General features: G+C 37.0%; 1 protein-coding gene across 2 annotated transcripts in view; it reads right to left on the reverse strand.

Moving 5' to 3' along the window:
* Window positions 1-559: 559 nt before the first annotated feature.
* Window positions 560-19193, reverse strand: part of LOC138748640 (cAMP-dependent protein kinase type II-beta regulatory subunit-like) — a 58434-nt gene continuing 39800 nt past the window's right edge. For both annotated transcript variants that reach the window (XM_069909172.1, XM_069909174.1), the window contains 9 exons: window positions 18317-18369; window positions 16213-16296; window positions 12507-12613; window positions 11996-12149; window positions 11499-11600; window positions 10887-10961; window positions 8371-8436; window positions 6633-6762; window positions 560-3382 (listed from right to left, as the gene is read on the reverse strand). In XM_069909172.1, coding sequence (XP_069765273.1) covers window positions 3249-3382; window positions 6633-6762; window positions 8371-8436; window positions 10887-10961; window positions 11499-11600; window positions 11996-12149; window positions 12507-12613; window positions 16213-16296; window positions 18317-18369 — 905 coding nt within the window. In that variant the 3' untranslated portion in view covers window positions 560-3248. The remainder of the gene's footprint in view (window positions 3383-6632; window positions 6763-8370; window positions 8437-10886; window positions 10962-11498; window positions 11601-11995; window positions 12150-12506; window positions 12614-16212; window positions 16297-18316; window positions 18370-19193) is intronic.

Consider the following 19193-nt stretch of genomic DNA (forward strand, 5'->3'; position numbering starts at 1 on the left):
TCAAGAGACTTAAGTGGTTTGGTTAAAAAAACAGATGGCTTCCTTCAGTTCTTATTGAGTACTTACATATTTCAGTTTTTAATAAAGCAAACACTCCATTGTTCTTGAATAATTAAGACCCACTTCAGAACCATTAGCTCTCTAGACACTGTGACTCTGAGAATGAACTCTGAGTAGAATGATTCTCTGTAAATGTACTGTGGCCTATGTGTGTAACCCTGTAACCAACTTACAACTGATTGAAGACATATTTATAAGTTTAATATTAACCTAAAAATTAATATCAACACAGATCCATTTCACTCAATCCATCTGGTGCCTACTCCCATCTCAGCCCACCCCCTTTTCTTGATAGACTGGCCATTTCCTTTTTCATTCTCAGTGCTGCTGCATGGTCTTGACCCAAAATTCAGCAATTTCTCTCCCCTTTCAGATGTTGTTCAATCTGCTGAGTTCCTCCAGCAGTGTTTGTTGCTCCATCTCTTGCATCTCCAAATCCTAATCATTACTGCTTTTTCATTCTATTACAGCTTTCATTCTTAAAAATCTGCAAAAATGCTTTATTAAATAATTCATATTTTATTAGGTGCATATACAGTACATCTTCTAAAATTTCCTAAACTTGAGAAAACATAGTAAGAATTCAAAGTTTAAAAAAAGACTATAATCCCAGCACAAGTGAGCAGGTGGTATGAACATTGTTTACTCGGGATAATCATTTGATCAAGCAACAATCTCTAGTTATACGGCGACTACGTACAATGGTGATCATTGGAGAGTGACAAAATATTCTTGAGATAGGACCAATTATTGTAAATAACCTCATTGATACTCTTTGCAAACATCCATATAAAAACCAGAAATTCAAATATTAGTAAGACAACTAATTAGACTGAAAAGGATTTCTAGTTCATGATTCTATGAATGGGACAGTAGGCACAGTGTGATGGAAAACTAGACATTAGAATCATCCCTCTTACCCATGTGTGTCCACCCCCTACCCCCTCCTCAATGCATTGACAATGCTCAAACTCAAATAAATGGGTTACTGTTCTGAAGATAACCATTAGGATCACTGAAATATAATTACCTGCATATCATACAGCATAATAGAACTGCTTCTTTCAAACTCTACTACAAAAAAAAAACACATGGTTCAGATGTTCAATGTACAAGAGGAGGAGACTTCAAATTGAATGGGAAAACAACATTAGTCAACAGACTTTCATATAAAAATAAGTTTAGAAATAAATACAATGCTTTTTGTTTTAAATTTTCTCCTCACCGTGCACATTTTTAGTATCATAGATAGAATAGAGTACTGGTAATGCAGCATAGAAGCAGGCCCTCTGGCTCAACTCCTCCATTCCAACCTCATTTTCTAACCCAGCTCGTCCCATTTTTTCCCCCCTTCCTCTATATCCCTCTAAACATTTCCTTTGCAAGTACCTGTCTAAATGTCCTTCAAGTATCACAATTGTAGCCATCTCTACAGCTTGTTTCATATATGTACCACCCTCGAAGAAATAAAGCTCTCCTCAGGTACATTTTAAATGTTCCCTCTCACTTTAAATCCATGGCTAAGATTCTTCTACCCTCAGAAAAAGACTGAGCATTCACTTTATCTCTGTCTTTCAAGGTTTTGTATACCTCTACAAAGTCACCCCTCAGCTTACTACACTCCAGGGAAAAAAGTGTTCCAGTCTATCCAGATTTTCCTCGAAATTCAACCCCTCAAGTCCTGTCCACATCCTGGTATATTTTTCTGCCCCTTTCCAGCATAATTTTATCCTTCTTCTACAATCAAACTACAAATGATACTGTAAATGTGGTCTCACCAACATCTTTACAGCACCATATGAGTTCCCAACTCCTTAATTTCCTTGGATATACATGGTCAGGTCCTGCAAATTTATCCACCTTGATGTGCTTTAAGAGTGCTCGCACCTGCTCTTTTGTAATGAGTAAATGGTCCACTAACTTAACATAGTTTCCAAGCTTCCATACCCTTCTCCACAACAAATATTCATTTAAAACCACATCCATCTCCTGTGGCCCCACACATGGATGACAACATTAATCCTGAAGGGGATTTATTCTCTCCCAGGATGTCTTTTTGCTCTTAAAGTACCTGTAGATTATTTTGGGGGTTTCCTTTACTTTATCTCCTAATGCTATCTCAGTCCTCTTTTGCCTCTTGATTTCCCTATTGAGGGTACTCCTACATGGTTTATATTCCTCAAGGGAATTGTTTGTTTCCACTGACTTTCCCTGACATGGGCCTGCTTTTCTTCTGAACAGCGTCAAACTTTTTCTCGTCAGCAAGGGTTCCCTAAACTTGCTAATCCTTCCCTTCACACTACTGGGAATATTGTGTTCCTCAACTCTCCGATCTCACTTGCCAAATGTCACTTTACCTGTAAACAGCCTCTTCCAATAAATCTCTGCAAATTCTTGTCTAATTTCTTCAAAGTTTGTCTTATCCCGATTTGGAACTTTACTGTGGGCCAGTTCTATCTTTTTCTGCAACTTAAAAAAAAAATTAATAGAATGATGGTCACTGTTCCCAAAGGAGTCCCCCACTGACATTTCAGTCACTTACACTGCCTATAGGAGCTCCAGTATTCTTCCCTCTCAAGTAGACCCCACTTTATATAAGAAAACTTTCCTGAGCACACTTAAGAAACACCACCCCAATTTTTGAACAAATTCCAATATCTTTGATTTACCAAATTTCCATTCTATTATAATTCAGCACCAGAATGAAATAGCCAAATCATATTCACCAGCCATCATACTTTTGAATGAAAATTAAACATACAAGGTACACACCTCATACAAATGCAAGTCCATTAATTCTCCTCTATGCATGTTCTCTATATTTAATGCAATATCTTAATGTACTCAGAATATAATTGCAAATTATTGAAAATCTACACATGTTCTTAGCTGATAATTATGAACAATTATTGGAATAAACCATCTCAAATATGATAACATATTGAAGATTTTTATTTAAAGGTGTATCATTATTTAATTACCTGTTTACTCTGGAGAGCAAAAAAAGTAGTAAAGACTATTGTTTTGGGTTGTTCCTGCACTGCAAAGGAATCATTTTTATTTTTGAAGTACTATTTTTTGATGTAAATAGAATCGTTATAAAAATTGTTTGGTTCTATACACTCAAATGCACTTTTCAGTGGTAAAATCAGTATTCACAATGATTTATTGAGACATTGATTTTTCCTTCATACACTTCGACCAGCAAGATCCATATTTGTTCCAAAAAGGTCCACAAGTTGCTCTTCATAATTTGCAATATTTCTTTTCATAATGTCCATACAAGGGCCAAGCAGTCTCTCAAAGGCTTGTATGTCCATAACTGCAAAATGGATGCAAAACAAATTGTCAAAGAAAAAGGTTTTAAAACACATTTTAAATTGTCACCATGTCATTTGGGGCTGAATGTAAAGAAATTCAATATGCAGCTTATTCTATTTAGTCCTGTTACACAAAATCAACATGTGCATTCTTGTACGCTTGCTAAAATCTCACCAGCAAGCAAAAGACCAGAACAAAAGACATCGTTCAACCTTCCTTAATCCTTGTCATGCTACTCCATATCCACAGCCCTCTGAAATTGAGAATTCCGAAGATTATGGAGAGAAAATCATCTCCATTCTAAAAGGCAAAACACAATCCCAAGACTGTGTCCTCAGTTATACACATTTCAGACAGAGCACCTAAGCTGACAAATCCCAGCACCTAAGCTAAGCATGTCTTCCCAGCACCTAAGCTATTAAAAAGTGAGAGGATTTTATACACTTCATTCTTATGAAAAAAATGGTGTGCATGCGTTAAGATCCATTGTGTTCAGCCTGAAGTTACCAGTAGAAAATGTCACTAGTAGGAACTGTCTCTGGAGGTTAAGTTGAGATAGTAATGAATTCATTTTGGAATGGAAGGAATTAGAATATATTGCAAGTCCCAGACTGTAGTTAACAAGCTAGATCCAAAAATTCACCTTGAATATCTTGTTTCTTCAAACCTAAATATCCTATCTTCAAGCACTTATTGAAAACAATTGCCACGTGAAATGATTGATTTCCAGTAAAATGCATTTTGACAGGCCCCACAAATCCTACACTTCTCTTTGCAGTTCCAAGAGATCCAATTCAGGCAGTACAAGATGTGTAAACCAGTATTAATTTGTTGAAGGCCAAAAGGACAGTCAGTCGGTTGAAGGATTTCAGTGCATCAAAATGCATTGGAATTCAAGTTTCCAATGTGAGGTACAGGAACCTTTAAAGACTATTTCATGTTAAATATCCCTCACCTTGTCAGGATATTTTTGTTTGCTCAAAGAGTAGAGTGTATTAATGTTAAAATACATTTTTAAGATGATAAATTCATTTTGTATATTTTCCTTTCATCCTGAAGCTATGTTTTAGTGCTCTGTCATAGTCTTTGATTATTGAATGACCTCTTTATTCTTGCAATGTCAGGGAATAAATCCAGGTGCTTTCTAGTTCATATGTTGTGTCTCAGAGTGGTACAGTTTCTTTAAAAGTGCACAATAGTTAAACTAATTCATATTTTTGAACACATTGGCATACAAATTAGTCAACATATATAAACAAAGTCCGAGGAGACTACCGCTATCGTTGTTTAAGTTAATTAGTGATTGAATACCGTTTAACATTCTCCCCTGCTTGATTACCATGTTGTTAATAAAGTTCAGGGTTGGAACCAAGGTGGGGGGGGTGGGGCCAAGCAAGGGGTTGTGCCCCCCCCCCCCACCTAATATGTTCGAGGCCATCTCTCGTTGTCAGACCCATCCCGCCACTATTGTCTAGCTTGACGTACCCTAGTGACTCTCAACCAATAAAAAGTGCTTTCGGCTGCTATGTTAGAGGGATGGAGAATGTTAATATTCATTTGGCAGGTACCAACATTTCTCTCTCCCTGCCACCTCTGCTGAGCGAGTCTACAGACTGTGCTACCCCCCCCCCCCCACCCGTACCCTAATGTCTTCCCTCCCCAAACACTCATCCTGGCACCAATCCTGATAAAGGTTACGTGTGACTGTAACACTTGCGTCCAGACTCATCTCTGTGAATCCACCAAAATATTTTTTCCAATACAACACCGAGTCTACATTTGTTTTCTCCAATGTAACAGAGGCAACATTAGTGAACACCAAATTGAGTAAAGCAGGGTGGAAATCAATAGGACTCTTTAGGTCCTTAGATGGTGGTGAGGGACTTTCAAATTCTATCCCCTCTCTGGGTGAAAAAGTTACACTTGATTCCTTTATTAGGCACCACCTCGTATTAGAGGACTTTCTCCCAGAGAGAAGAAAAAACCATATCTATACTTCAAAATGCTCATTGTAATTTTAAGTTCCAATAATCTAGTTAACACTTATCAGATTTCAGATATATTGTCAGAGTACATACGCGGCATCACCTACAACCCTGAGATTCTTTTTCTGAGAGCAAAAAAGAATCGTGCATAAAAAACTACACAGCGTAGACATGTAAGCAAAGAACTGAAAACAGATAACAAATGTAAACTGAGTGTGCAATAGAGAGATTTTAAAAAAAAATCAAATAAAGTGCACAAGTAAAAATCCTTAAACAATCCCTGATCGAATTTGTTGTTGAGGAGTCTGATGGTGGAGGGGTAACAACTGTTCCTGAACCTGGTGGTGCGAGTCTTGTAGCACCAGTACCCCTTTCCTGATGGCAGCAGCGAGAACAAAGCGTGTGCTGGGTGGTGTGGATCTTGATGATTGCTGCTGCTCTCCTATGGCAGTGTTCCCTGTAGATGTTCTTGATAGTGGGGAGGGAGCGTATCCTGGGCTGTGTCCACTACCTTTTGCAGAGCTTTTTGCTCAGTGGTATTGGAGTCCCCATACCAGACCGTGATACAGCCAGTCAACACACTTTCCATTGCAGCTCTGCAGAAATTTGCCAGGGTTTCTGGTGTCATACCAAATCTCTGCAAACTCCTGACGAAGTAAAGGCACTGATGTGCTTTCTTCACAATGTCTTCAGTGTGTTGGGTCCGGGAAGGATCCTCCGAGATAGTGACTTCCAAGAACTTACCACCTCTGATTCCCCAGTGATCACTAGATTGTTGACTTCAGGGAGGAAAAGCTAGAGGTATACAATCAAATCCTTAGCTCTGGTGACATTGAGTGCGAGGTGCACCATTCAGCCGGGTTTTCAATCTCCCTCTATGCGGATTTGTCACCTTTATACAGCCATTATAATGGTATAATCGGGAAATTGTGTCCAAGCCCAGATGCCAAAGTTATTGCTTCATCCTTCTGAGGTGTTAAATGCATCTTCATCAAAAGCCCTTTGCATCCTATTTATAACATGGACTAGAATTGATCACTTTATTGCAAGCATTGCATCTTTAATGTACGTGCAACATAATGTTTCTCCTTTTGCAAAACTACTCCGCTGAAGGAACAGATCCAAGTTACATTTACTCAATAAAGTTTCAAGCACTAACCTAGTTTCCTGACACTATTAATAAGTCAATGTGGGCCATAATGAAGAGGTCACACCCTTATTACACCCTGTAAATTTGCTTTGAAAGGTCAATTAAATTGGAAATACCTAGACATTTCACTGCTCCTGCAGCAAATGCTGAGGCTGCACGGGGTTGATTTGCCACCAAAGCAAGTTCTCCAAAATACTGTCCCCTTGAACAACGAGCTATTTCCACTCCATCAGCATCAGGTTTCGCCTGTATTGAAACAAACCAGAAAAGGAAATAATTGCAAAACATATTCCATAATTTAAATAGAATGCAATGAAACAACAAAAATAGTCATCACTGCTGTTAATATCCAAGTCCCACATTGAAGCAAATATCGGCAAGGGATTCCATTCACACAACTTTTCCAGGTGGGCATGGCATAATCAATACTTTTTACATTTCAGAATTCCAGGAACTACCACTTACTTAAGAGCAGCAAACTTTGTTCCAAAATAGAATAAATTCAAATGGCTTTTGCTAATATCAGGTGCTGGTATCACCACAAGATATAATACAGCTGTGCATTCTTAATACAAGCATTAACTGTTTCTACCCCCCTGCAGTTACCAGACTACTGAATGAACCTCACAATAAAAAAGAAAAATGTTGCCTTTGCTCTGGACCAACTGAACTCTCTCTCTGTAACTCTGCACTTCTGTACAATGTCTTATTTGCTGTACTATGTGCGAGATGAAATGCGGGCAAAACAAACTTTGTCACTGCATGACAGTAAACTTAGACTTGAACTTCTTTTCACCTCCCTCCAGGAAAAGGAAGAATATCAAAGAATGCCAAACCAGATAATGGTGCAACTTTGAAAATTATTTCATATCTGAATCCTGGAGTATTAACTTTGATGCAATTACAGTATTAAAACCAATATCCCAAGGGTGTCTTTAACTCCACCCCTAACCAGTTCTAAATTTTTACTTAAATGATATCAAAGGAAATATTCCAACCCAGACACATTCTCTTCTCCCCATTCCCTTTGGGCAAAAGATACGTGTTTGAAAACACACACATCAAGATTTAAGAATAGCTTTTTTCCTGCTGTTATCAGACTCCTGAATGGACTTTCCATTTGTATAAAATGATGCCTTTCTCTGTTTAACTAGACTGTAACTTTTCTCTTCACACTATGCCATGCATTTTAGTTTTATTTTACACTGATTTTATTACTGTAATATCTGCAGTACAATATAGAAGTTGACTTGCCTGGATAACACCTAAAAAAGGTTTTTCATACTCTATCTCAGTACATGTGGCAATAAACAGTTCAAGTCAATATTATTAAATTGTGTCAAAATGTCTGTCAGAAAGCAAATTTTATTTGGGTGAAACAGCCTTTCCTTTGTTGGAGGTGGTGAATGGGGAAGGGGGATGACTGAAAGAAGCTACAAGATGGCATGATACAGCGGCATGTTTAGTAGAATGCTATTACAATGCCAATGACCCAGGTTTGAATAGTTTATACATTCTCCCTGTGACCTGGGAGGGTTTTTCCTGGTGCTCCAGTTTCATCCCACCAAAGAAATGTATGGGGTTGATAGATGAATTGGTATACTTGGGCGGCAAGGGTTTCAATAGGTGGAATTGGTTTCTATCGTGTTGTAATTTATTTAAAATTAAAATTTAAAGAGAGTAGTTTGATGGAATCTACCCTATAGAAATGGTTCAGCTGAAAATGTCAACAGGTTTTTGATCAATTTTATGGTAAAAATAAGAAGGCATCCAATATACTTCCCTCTTCAACATACACTCACACACAAAATAATCTTTTAGAAATACAATTGATATTTAAACAATTAAACTTACCTTGTGCTTCATAGTTATCCGGACTTCTCCAGACTCTACAATATAAAAACTATCAGCTTTGTCTCCCTGAAGTATGAGAAAATACAAGTTACATTTATGAACAAATATACCAAGATACTGAGTTTAGAAGAATATTTGAAATACAGCAACACAAGTGAATTGTGAAGAGGAAGCTTTCCTTGAAGATTGATAAATTTAATATTAAGGAATGATATTAGGAATGTTAAAAAGTGGATTTGAGGCCCTTGAGAATAAATTATATTTCTTTCAATAGAAAACATTTCAGTTTTCACATCATACAGGTTGTGACAACAATGAACTAGGAAGGGAAACTATCCACTGTGAAAATATGCCTTCAATTCTGTGTGGAGTTTTTAAACAAAAAACACTTTTCCATAGTTGGAGAGGGGACTGCAGAGTTGGATTCAAAGTAATTTAAAGATCTCAATGGGTGTCTGCACAGAGGTGACTACAGTTTATGCTCATAATGAAACAAATGATGCTGCAGCAGGGAAGGTGGATTATGGCTCCCAAATTTACTTGGTCACACTTTGCCCACTGCTGTCTGTAGAAATTGCTCCTTTTCCTCATAGGCAAACAGGACATTTTGAGAGGACAGCTGTTAATGAAGAATAGCTCCCATTATAAAAATTACAGGATTATTTTTCTTCTTCAATGGACTATTTTGAAAGAACACATTATAGCTCTCCAGAATCATTGCTTTCCAGCAGTGCTCCACATTTATTCTGTAAGTAGGTGTGAAACAGTCCAATGCATTGGGAAATCTTGTGATTTTTACTGGTCATATTCTGCTGTCTTTTTTCTTATTGCCAGTTTTATATCTGGAACGCAAAGGGTGTTCTATCACCCGAGCTACATTTGTACAGACTGCACTCCTGTTTCCAGATATCCTCCTGTATATTAGCAGATGTTGGCTTCAGTCACCTGTTCTGCAGCTAAGTTATTCACCATTCATTTCCTCCATTCCTCAAAGGAGAGAACTTCAGCAAAAAAAAAAAATCTACTCCTAAATAACCCAGTTTAAATTAGTGGCTATCTAGTCCACAATTCATGTTAGTCTTTCTGCTCTCCACAAGACTCATCTCAACTGTCCTAGTCTTTCTTTCAGCATACCCCTCTATTTCATTTCATATTCTTAGTTAATTTCCCTTGGAATGTATCAATGCAATTCAGCTTAATCATTCATTGGTCGCATGAGTTCCATCTTTCACCACACTGCTAAAGAGTGTGGAACTAACTTTTCCTATGATTCCAGGAGAAAACCATGGAAAGGTGGATGGAAAGCTTCAGATTACTTTACATGTCAGTAGAGTACCAAAACCAATATTGCCATCAAAAAACTCCATAGCAAGCGGTATCTAATCCAGTGGCTCTAAATTTTAGTCAACAGAGATCTGTATTGACTCATAATGCAATTTTAATAACATGCCATGAAACCATTATGATTATTAGTATCTTTCTGACAGTATTCCACATGGACAGATATGCTGCAAAGTTTTACACTGATAAGAACATTAGCCAGTGGAATCACAAATCTAACTACTTGTGTGAGAAACAATGCTCCTTTGGTCTGCCAGCTGTCTTCATGTAATTCATCAACTGCCACAGTAAAAATAGGGCTAGGAGGTAGCCCACAATGACAAAAGGTTACAAAAAGACAGGTGCACAAAAAAACAGAAGCTGCATGAACATTTAGAATCACCCTGACTTGGTAGGGAATTTACATTTGCTGAAAATCCTATGCATGCTTTAACCTTGTTCTTCACAAAGTGGTAGAAGTTAGGGAGGCACAGTTTTGCCTCAACCACTGTACATTGGTGATCGAGCAGGTGAGTGCTTAAAGGAAGAGATGGAAGGCCAGCCAAATTGTCACTTTGATATTGGAAATCCACTCATCTAGGCAATTATAGACTATTACATCAGGTCTTGATTTTTACATTATAATGACGGAAACACTGTGATATCAAGAGGAGAATATCTTGGAGCAGAGAGAATACCCAGCTTTTGATTTGTATTCAAGTAGCATCCAAATTTAGGAGTGTCTCTGGTTTCATTAAATATGGTGAGATGGAATTGAATACAGCGCAGTCACCTGTACATTTCCGCGTTCTGTCATTATGATAGAAGGAAGGTCATTAATGAAATAACTGATGGTTTATGCACATACACTCAAGTTTCTCTGTCTTCCGCTCCTTCCTGAGAAGTGAATAATTTTATTTTCATAGCTGCTGATCATTTTTAACAATAATCTGTATTTTGATCTTTTGTGAGTTTTTTTTTTAAAACAGATGTCAATTCTACTTTACATTTGTAAATCATACAAAAATCTCATTCCTAGTTCAAAAAGCTTTAGCCACTCAAAACTAAATACTGTATCAGAATGTAAATAACTATGTGAAAATCTTGTCGTAAAACAGATTCTGCTAATGGTGTGATACTATTGTGGACAGCTTAAGAATAACCAATACAACAGTTAAAGAACAAGGATTCATCACCTGAGCAATTATGCGTTCTCCATTGTTGTACGTTTTGGTCCCAAATACATCAACTACTTTCATTCTTTCCCCTAACTTGAAAAAAAGTTTTTTTAATTAAAGAAAAACACAGTAATGCATATCAATACTAATTCTTCACAAAACCATGAGCACGTTTTTATTTTCTCCAGTCACATCTTGTAGAGAGGTCCCTCAAAGAGCTAATGGATACATTGTTAACGTCTTTATTCCTTAAAACAGTTCTATGTTCAGTAAAACCCCTGGTATCCACCACCTTTGGGGATTGGTAGAAGCCGAATTTTCTGGTGGTTTTGAGATTGCTTGTTGTGTTAACGGTGAACTCGAGGCGTGCTCATTTTAAACTTCTGTATTTTTAACCTATTTTCTGGAACTTTTTTGCCAGTTGCTTAAATTCCAGATAACAATGGTTTTACTGAACTGTCTACATCCAGAAATACCGAACATTTCTTCATTAAATTTGCACACAACTGTGGGACATGCACACTAATGAACAGTTTTAAACATTGAACTCTCAGCTCAATATAGTTTAAGATCAACTTTTTACACAACTAGTTGGTACATGGAATCAGAGTAAATACTTTGGTACCATACTTCTAGTGACTTTAGAAGTGGCAATGACTTGACAAATTCTTCGTATAATCTTCGTTTTTTGGCATTATTCTTCACAATAATTCTACGAAATGTGGTCCGGTCCTAGAAAAAAAAGATGACTAATTATAAATTGTTATAAGCTAATAATTTAACTTGGTTTCATTTTCAGATTTATTCATTTTTATAATCTGTAACATGGATCTAGTTTTACCATAAATTATCAATATATTTATTCACACTACAGTTGGAAATAATAGATAAAGATAATTATATTTCACCCATTCAACTCCTACTCCTTTCCCAAAATCCAACAGTGCCAAAGTTAGCCGCACGATTGATGTTTTTAACTTGTTAGCCATTAGAAATTATTTGGACATGAGATGAACAATCAGTTCTATGTCAGAATGAAACAATGCATGATTCAATAGTTCATTTGAAATCTTCTGGTTAGGCTGCACAAACAATCATTAAAAATAGTCATATTTCTGAACACTTACCAAACCCCATAGGGCTCCACTGGAAGTAGCAATAATGGTTGCTGCTCTGGGTGTATTATACATAAGTGCTAGCTCACCAAAGCTACCATGGTTATCGTAGGTCCCTACACATTTTTGAACACCATCCACAGTTACAAATATATCGTACTTCCCCCTGTAAGAGATCAACTGAGATTAGTCCGTACTTAAACAAGAGAATGCTCGAGAATTCATTGAAGTTGGAATGCACAATGACTGAAAATCCTTCACTTATACTATAGGTACTGGCCAGAATGGAAAGAGAAGGGCAAGAAAATTGGTGAGTGAACTCAGGAAAATATTCATGGAAATGCAGGTGTCTACAATTATAAAACAATGGCAGTAATGCTATCGTCACTGCATAAAAGAGAGGGGAAAAAAAAAAATCGGAATATACCCTACTTTCTAGCCAATTAGGTCAACTAATGTCCCCAAAATGTTATATTCTAGATATCGTCTGCATTCGGAATATAGAAAAAATGTTTGCAATTACCTTTCAATAACATAGAAGTTATCACCATCATCTCCTTGATCAATCACATGTTCATCCATTTCAACAAATCTTTCAAACATGGCATCCAAAAGTTGAAACATTTGTTCCTGAAAACCAAAGACCATCACAAACTTCAACTCTGAGCAATAAATGACACAGTACCTGATCTTTGCAAATGATTCACCAGATAAAAGTATACATGTTAATGTTTTAATGCCTTAGCTGTCAAAAGCATGGAACAGATGAAGGCTCCTCCCAACTTCTCGAACAATTCTGTAAAACCCAAATTCTGATGCCTGATCCCTAATGAAGACATATTATGTTTTCTTTTTTTGGCTTGGCTTCGCGGACGAAGATTTATGGAGGGGGTAAAAGTCCACGTCAGCTGCAGGCTCGTTTGTGGCTGACAAGTCCGATGTGGGACAGGCAGACACGGTTGCAGCGGCTGCAGGGGAAAATTGGTTGGTTGGGGTTGGGTGTTGGGTTTTTCCTCCTTTGCCTTTTGTCAGTGAGGTGGGCTCTGTGGTCTTCTTCAAAGGAGGTTGCTGCCCGCCAAACTGTGAGGCGCCAAGATGCACGGTTTGAGGCGATATCAGCCCACTGGCGGTGGTCAATGTGGCAGGCACCAAGAGATTTCTTTAGGCAGTCCTTGTACACACAGGATTATCATGGATATCTGTCATGGAGTTCCTATATATATAGATTCACCACACCTCACTCCATTCCACCCAAACCTAATCTCCATTAAATAACTTACCAATGATCTCCATGAAGTTTCAAACTTGAATTAAGAGCAATTGAATTAAACAGCAAATGCAATTCAGACCCTGAGCCCCAATTTCTAGAAAGAAGCTAACACCTTTGGTAAAAAGGGTGAAAGAGATAGAATCCCAATTATACAAATAAAGACTCAATCTCTGCACTATACATGAAATCTGGGTATCAATTGATACAGAAATGAATTTTAGCAGCCAACAATTTATAGAGGTTTGCACTTTATAGAGGCAACCTGGCCATCCCCTTTTGTAGAGGGTGATACCTGGGCATCAAATTGACATTAGTACAAACATCTATGCAGGGATAACAGATAAAGCTTTTTGCTTTCTTGTTAACCAGGGCTACAAAATTCTAACCCATGGAAATACCAGCATTCGATCTAATCAAATGCTTCTCCAATGAATTTGAATGCAGCAAGTACTACCACCTAGCCCAGAAATAATTTCCCAGATATTAATTTTTAAGCCAGGTTAGTTGAAGGATTATTTTTAAGCCAGGTTAGTTGAAGGATCATTGGTTAGTTGAAGAAATTATAATAATTCTCGCTCTTCATAATCATAATCTTAGATTCATTAACGTTCAGTCAAAGGGCTATTTGAGATACCTTATCAAAAGAGAAATACCAAAATACTGCTGTATTTCTTTAATTCTACTCCAAAGTGCCTCCTGAGTTGTCTTTGGAGCAGACATTAAATTCACAGAATTAGTGTCTTAGCAGCTGACATCTAAACAGGTAAACACAAGTTAAAGCTCTGGAGAAATCCACTACATTTCCAATGTCTTCTAGCCGTTTGCCCTAGCAATGCCCGAAAAAAAAATGAAGTGAATATCTAACTGCAGAGCCTGGATTGTAATGAAGGCCAATAAACAATTAGACTACCTAAATGTACTGATTTTTATTAACCCAATAATTTTTGTCCCAGTACCCAATGATTTCTGTCCTGCGCAGTGCCATGTACAAGATTCTTTTGTCTCATTAACATGCAGACATTTTTAGACCTATTCTAGTGAATAGGCCCATTCCAGTAAATACTCCTCCACAGTAATGGAGTAATACTTTTGGCTACAAAGCATTTGACACTAGTAGGAAGTTTTCCACCTCCTCAAAAAGGAAGCAAATAAGTAACATAATATCTTATTCTTACAGATCTGGCATTGGCTCATTTAGGACTATTGTTAGCAGATATCAATATAGGATACAAATTATGAAGACTTGTTATTGAGTTGTGTTGAACAATTTGGAAAAAAAAGATTGAGTCTAAGAATACTTCCCTGGCATTCTGGCTTCTTGCTCATCCACCTACAGATAGATAAGCACTCAATGGTGGCCTATTGTAATTGGGCATTTGATTCTCCCAAGCCTTAATGCATTGAATAACATCCAGTGATTGCTTTGTTTAAATGAGACAATATGGTCCACATTGATCTATCTTTCAATAATGTCATCGCATTGTCCACAGTAGCCAAAATCCCAGCTGCAAACTTGACTAGAACATATGAAATAGCAGGAAAGTTTAATTTTATCTAGTCAATAACACCAGGAGAAGAAAATTTGAAAATTTCCAAGAATTGCCTTTCTGCACATATCATATTAAACCAATTCCAAAATATGTGCATGAACCAGGTATCAATTTAAACAAGGGAGTCCAAAGAATACAAAATATTGTATTTAAAAATGGTGTGAGAAAAGAGTAGGGAAGAATGACATGGTCATCTGCAGCAAAGTCTCCAGAGAGATTGAAAGTCACACACATGAAGATGCCACTAATGACTGATTTAGTCCTTTGTGGCAAGAGCAGAAATTGGACAATGGTAGTGGGACAGACAGGCATTGATTTAGAAAATGATATCACAAACAATGTCTTGAAAAGGCAGTCTGGAGAACATTAGACACAGTTTGTAAGGAAATACCCCGTAGCAGGTCAAATTTTTTTGCTTTAGAGCAATGAGGTCATGAATATTTTAAAATGCCCTGCAGAAACAAGGTTAGCTTAGGTGACAATAGCGGGAGATGGGTAAGTACCTTAATAAAGACAATTCAGAACCTGTATGCAGCTGAGGACTTAAATGGAGGGGCTCAATTTTCATTCTCAACTCTGAAAAGCATAGGATATTGCAACCTAAGCTAAAATTCTCTAAATATACAGTAAAATCTCCACTATCTGGAATTCAAGCAACATGCAGCCTCACACAACTGGAAAAAAAATTGCAGAAAATAAATAGGTAAAAAATACAGGAGTTTAAAATTGGTGCCCCCTCGTGGTTAGTTCACCAAACATGCAACTTGCAATCTCAAGCAACTGGAAAATTCACTTATCTGGCATCTGCCAATCCTCGTAAGTGCTGGAAACTGGCGGTTTTACTCTATTAGAATTACAGAGATAAGAACGCCAGGAGAAACAAGCAGCATCTTGCATTTTAAATTTGCTTACATGCCTGTTGCTATGGGTGATGTTTATCACAATTCCTACTGTTTACATCAGAAAGGAACTGCATGAAAATAAAAGAAATTAAGCAAAGAAATTAAAAATGTATCGTGGTAAATTGTTTAAACTTTTGAAATCAAAGTTAGAAGATACTGAAAATGTTCCCAGGGATAAACAATTGAAGAACTAATTAGATGAATGTTTGAAGAGCAAAGAATGTGAAGATGATTTCCAAATTTAGTGAGGTTAATGAACAAATAGACAACAGGCTCCATGAGATCAATAAACTTCACTGGTTCCAAAATACATCTGCCCAAATTGTCCTTTCTGATTTTGGTACAAGAAGGTGAAAAAATAGATTAAAGTCAGACACGTACACAACGTACCTTCTGGCAATATAAGAAGATGGTGTATTTCAAGTAATTAGTACCTTGCAGTTTCTTCACATTTATTAAATTTGCTCAATTCTGTTAGCGTGTGAATGTTTAGCATGATGTTCATACCTGGTCCAAGTTCTTAAAGAGGAGAATGTCTTTACATGCATCTTGCAATCTTCTCCTTTGCTCATCAGTCTTTGGATGAATAACCTACAAGAAAAGTGCAGAATGCCAAAAATAAATGTATAAAATACACTCTAATTATAATTATTATAATTTGCCTGATAGCTTGATGGGCACAGTTAGAAAATGCAGGTCTGTATAAGGCACTCGCCACAACATATCTCAAAATTCATCATAACACTGTAGGTAAATTTCAAGGAAGTCCAGGGGGAAATAAAGTAAATCAGAAAATCCCTCATATTGAATTCAGAATTATATTAATTATATACTAATAAAATATTTACTAACTGTTCACTCTCCAAAAGAAGTCAGGACCCAGTGAATGAAGAGCATCAAACAAGAATAATATATAGTTACTGCTATTAAACAGGTCAGGCTTGGCCTGTTTTTTTCTTGCAATATTTTGGAGAGAATCAGTGTCTAAATATATTATAAACTCAAAGCTGCTAGAACAAAATCTAAGAACAAATATCGATTAGTTTCTTTAAACTCAAAACAGCTCATTATATTCCTTGTTTTCAGATCATTGAACAAATTTCAGGCAAAACATCCCAATATGTTTCTACAATGTAGCAAGCATGTTTCCTGCGGTGCTTTGCTTTAATTCTCTTTATTTTTCCATTTGGCTTTCTTTCTAAGCACAAACTTTAGACAACTGTTCACCTGCTGCCCTCTGCTGTTCTTTCTCACATCCTCTAAGGCAGGGGTGTCAAACTCAAATTCACAGAGGGCCAAAATTAAAAACTTGGACTAAGTCGTGGACCAAACTAAATATTTATTGAAAATTTTCAACAACATCTGCATGTTTTCTCTTCTTTCAACATATGTAATGTTAAACTTTTTCTTATTAAAATAAATGTTTCATGATAGTTTTGGTTAAACTTTCCAGAAGAAGCATTAACAAATGAGAAATAAAATATTCAATAAATAATATTTCTCTATAGCCTTTAAGCTCCTTTTAAATGTATTTTTTTTCACAAGGCAACAAGTCAAAAAAATAACAACTTGCTTCAATGAAAATCCAATCTTTCAACTATGAAGAGTCCAAAGTTAACCAAAGAAAATATTAATCCAAGCTTAGCTTGCTACACTGTGATTTACTCTGATGCACCTGGGTCTAAACCAGATACTTGGCATCTCTTCTTAGATGCAAGTTCATCAAACTGTGGGGTCAGAGTTTGCCTCCCACCTGTCTTGGAAGGTCCTGTTTTCTGTCTTTCGTTTGGCCATTTTTCGTAAGGGGTTTATTACATGTGAGTTAGGCGACAGGTCACAGATGCTAACGAAAGTAAAGAGAGGAGGTGGGGGCGATTAGCGGGCTGACGGGCCGGCGCCAACGTATTTGCAAAGCATTCTGGGATTTGTAGTATTAGCTGTGCATGCGCTATACTGGCGCGGCGGCCAGCTCTAATACATATTTGATATGATCTTGCGGACCAAATATAATTATATCACGGGCCAAATTTGGCCCGCGGGCCTGAGTTTGACATGTGTGCTCCAAGGCAAAGAACTTCACCTGCCTTCATTTCTTTGTATGATTTGAAGCAGCTAACATGCCCAAACTATAGTACCATCGGATTTTATTACTGACAACTTATCATCTTTAAAAGCCTAATTATTTGCAGTTTTTTTAATTATCAATGTGGCCCCATCCATTTACTATTAGATTTTCCCCCTAAATTTTCCCTTTTTCTCGTATTTTGAACACAACTATTCCAGCCTACAGTTATCATGCCTCAGTGGTTTGGTTCAGCTTTTCTTCCTTGTTGCTGAACTGGGTTTTCCCGCAAAGATCTCTGCAATACAAATCCTAGTTATTCCTCCTATCCATTCTCTGACATTTTTCAAACACATAGTGCTTCCCAAAGAAATAGTCAGATTTTTTTTTTAAAGTTAAGAGTCATTAGGTGTGTGTGCATAACATTTTAAAAATTAGGGCCAGTTAGATGTTGGGGAGTAGGGTGAAGGTGACAGAGGGAGATGGAACCATTTGGTTCCTCAAAATGTTTGTGGGTTCACTTTTGCATTTTGACCTATGGCCGCTTACCCTTAGTTCTGCATCCTCCTCTTCCTCATCAGGATTGAAAGGTTCTGCACACACTGAAACAAAAGACATTCATCTTAAAATACGATCACAGTGTCCGCAGATTTTGTTGTTTCATACAAATAAACACTTGTCTGACTAAAGCAAATCAAAAAACAAGTTATACTGAGATGTAAGAGACATGCTCCTTACTATTGTACCATTGTAGGAAATTCTAGGAAGGGTGACTTTCATTGGGCTATATTAGACATGAATATTGAATCACTGGTTACACAACTAACAATGTTTATAAGGCATCTCTCATTTAAAAAAATATTTTTCAATTTTTCTAAAACAAATAGTATCACATCTGGGAAAAAAACAATTCTTTTTAACACTTTCTTTTAGTTATACTTCACTTCTCAGATACAAACACTATGTCAGCTTATTTACAATGTCCTTCTCTTCCCCCAAAGCTTTGAAAATTAAACAACAACTAAAGTAAATGAAGTGACAAACAGAAAAATGGTAAAAAGAAAAGAAATCCAGTGTACCGCCAGTCTTTCTAATCTACTTCCACTCTTTGAGTTGCTTCGTGGCTGTTGTCTTCATGCATTTTGTACATTTTTTTAGACTTGTGGGCTATTGTTATAGCTGCTCAAAGTGCTCTGGATAAGGTTGCCATATTTTGGCAAAAGTATCATTCTTGTCTCTTGAATTATATGTTATTTTCTCCAATGGGCACGCAGTTGTGCATCTCCGTGGAGGAATCTCTCGTTTAAAGTAAAGGAAAATGTCTGTTTTATGGTGGGAAGAGTGTAAAAGGAATTGCACAATATTTTCTTGGTGCAAGTATTGATTATTCTGTGCATGAGCGTTTGATGCTCAGCTGCAACAAAAA

The sequence above is a fragment of the Narcine bancroftii genome, chromosome 13, assembly GCF_036971445.1.
Source record: "Narcine bancroftii isolate sNarBan1 chromosome 13, sNarBan1.hap1, whole genome shotgun sequence".
Classification (NCBI taxonomy): domain Eukaryota; kingdom Metazoa; phylum Chordata; class Chondrichthyes; order Torpediniformes; family Narcinidae; genus Narcine; species Narcine bancroftii.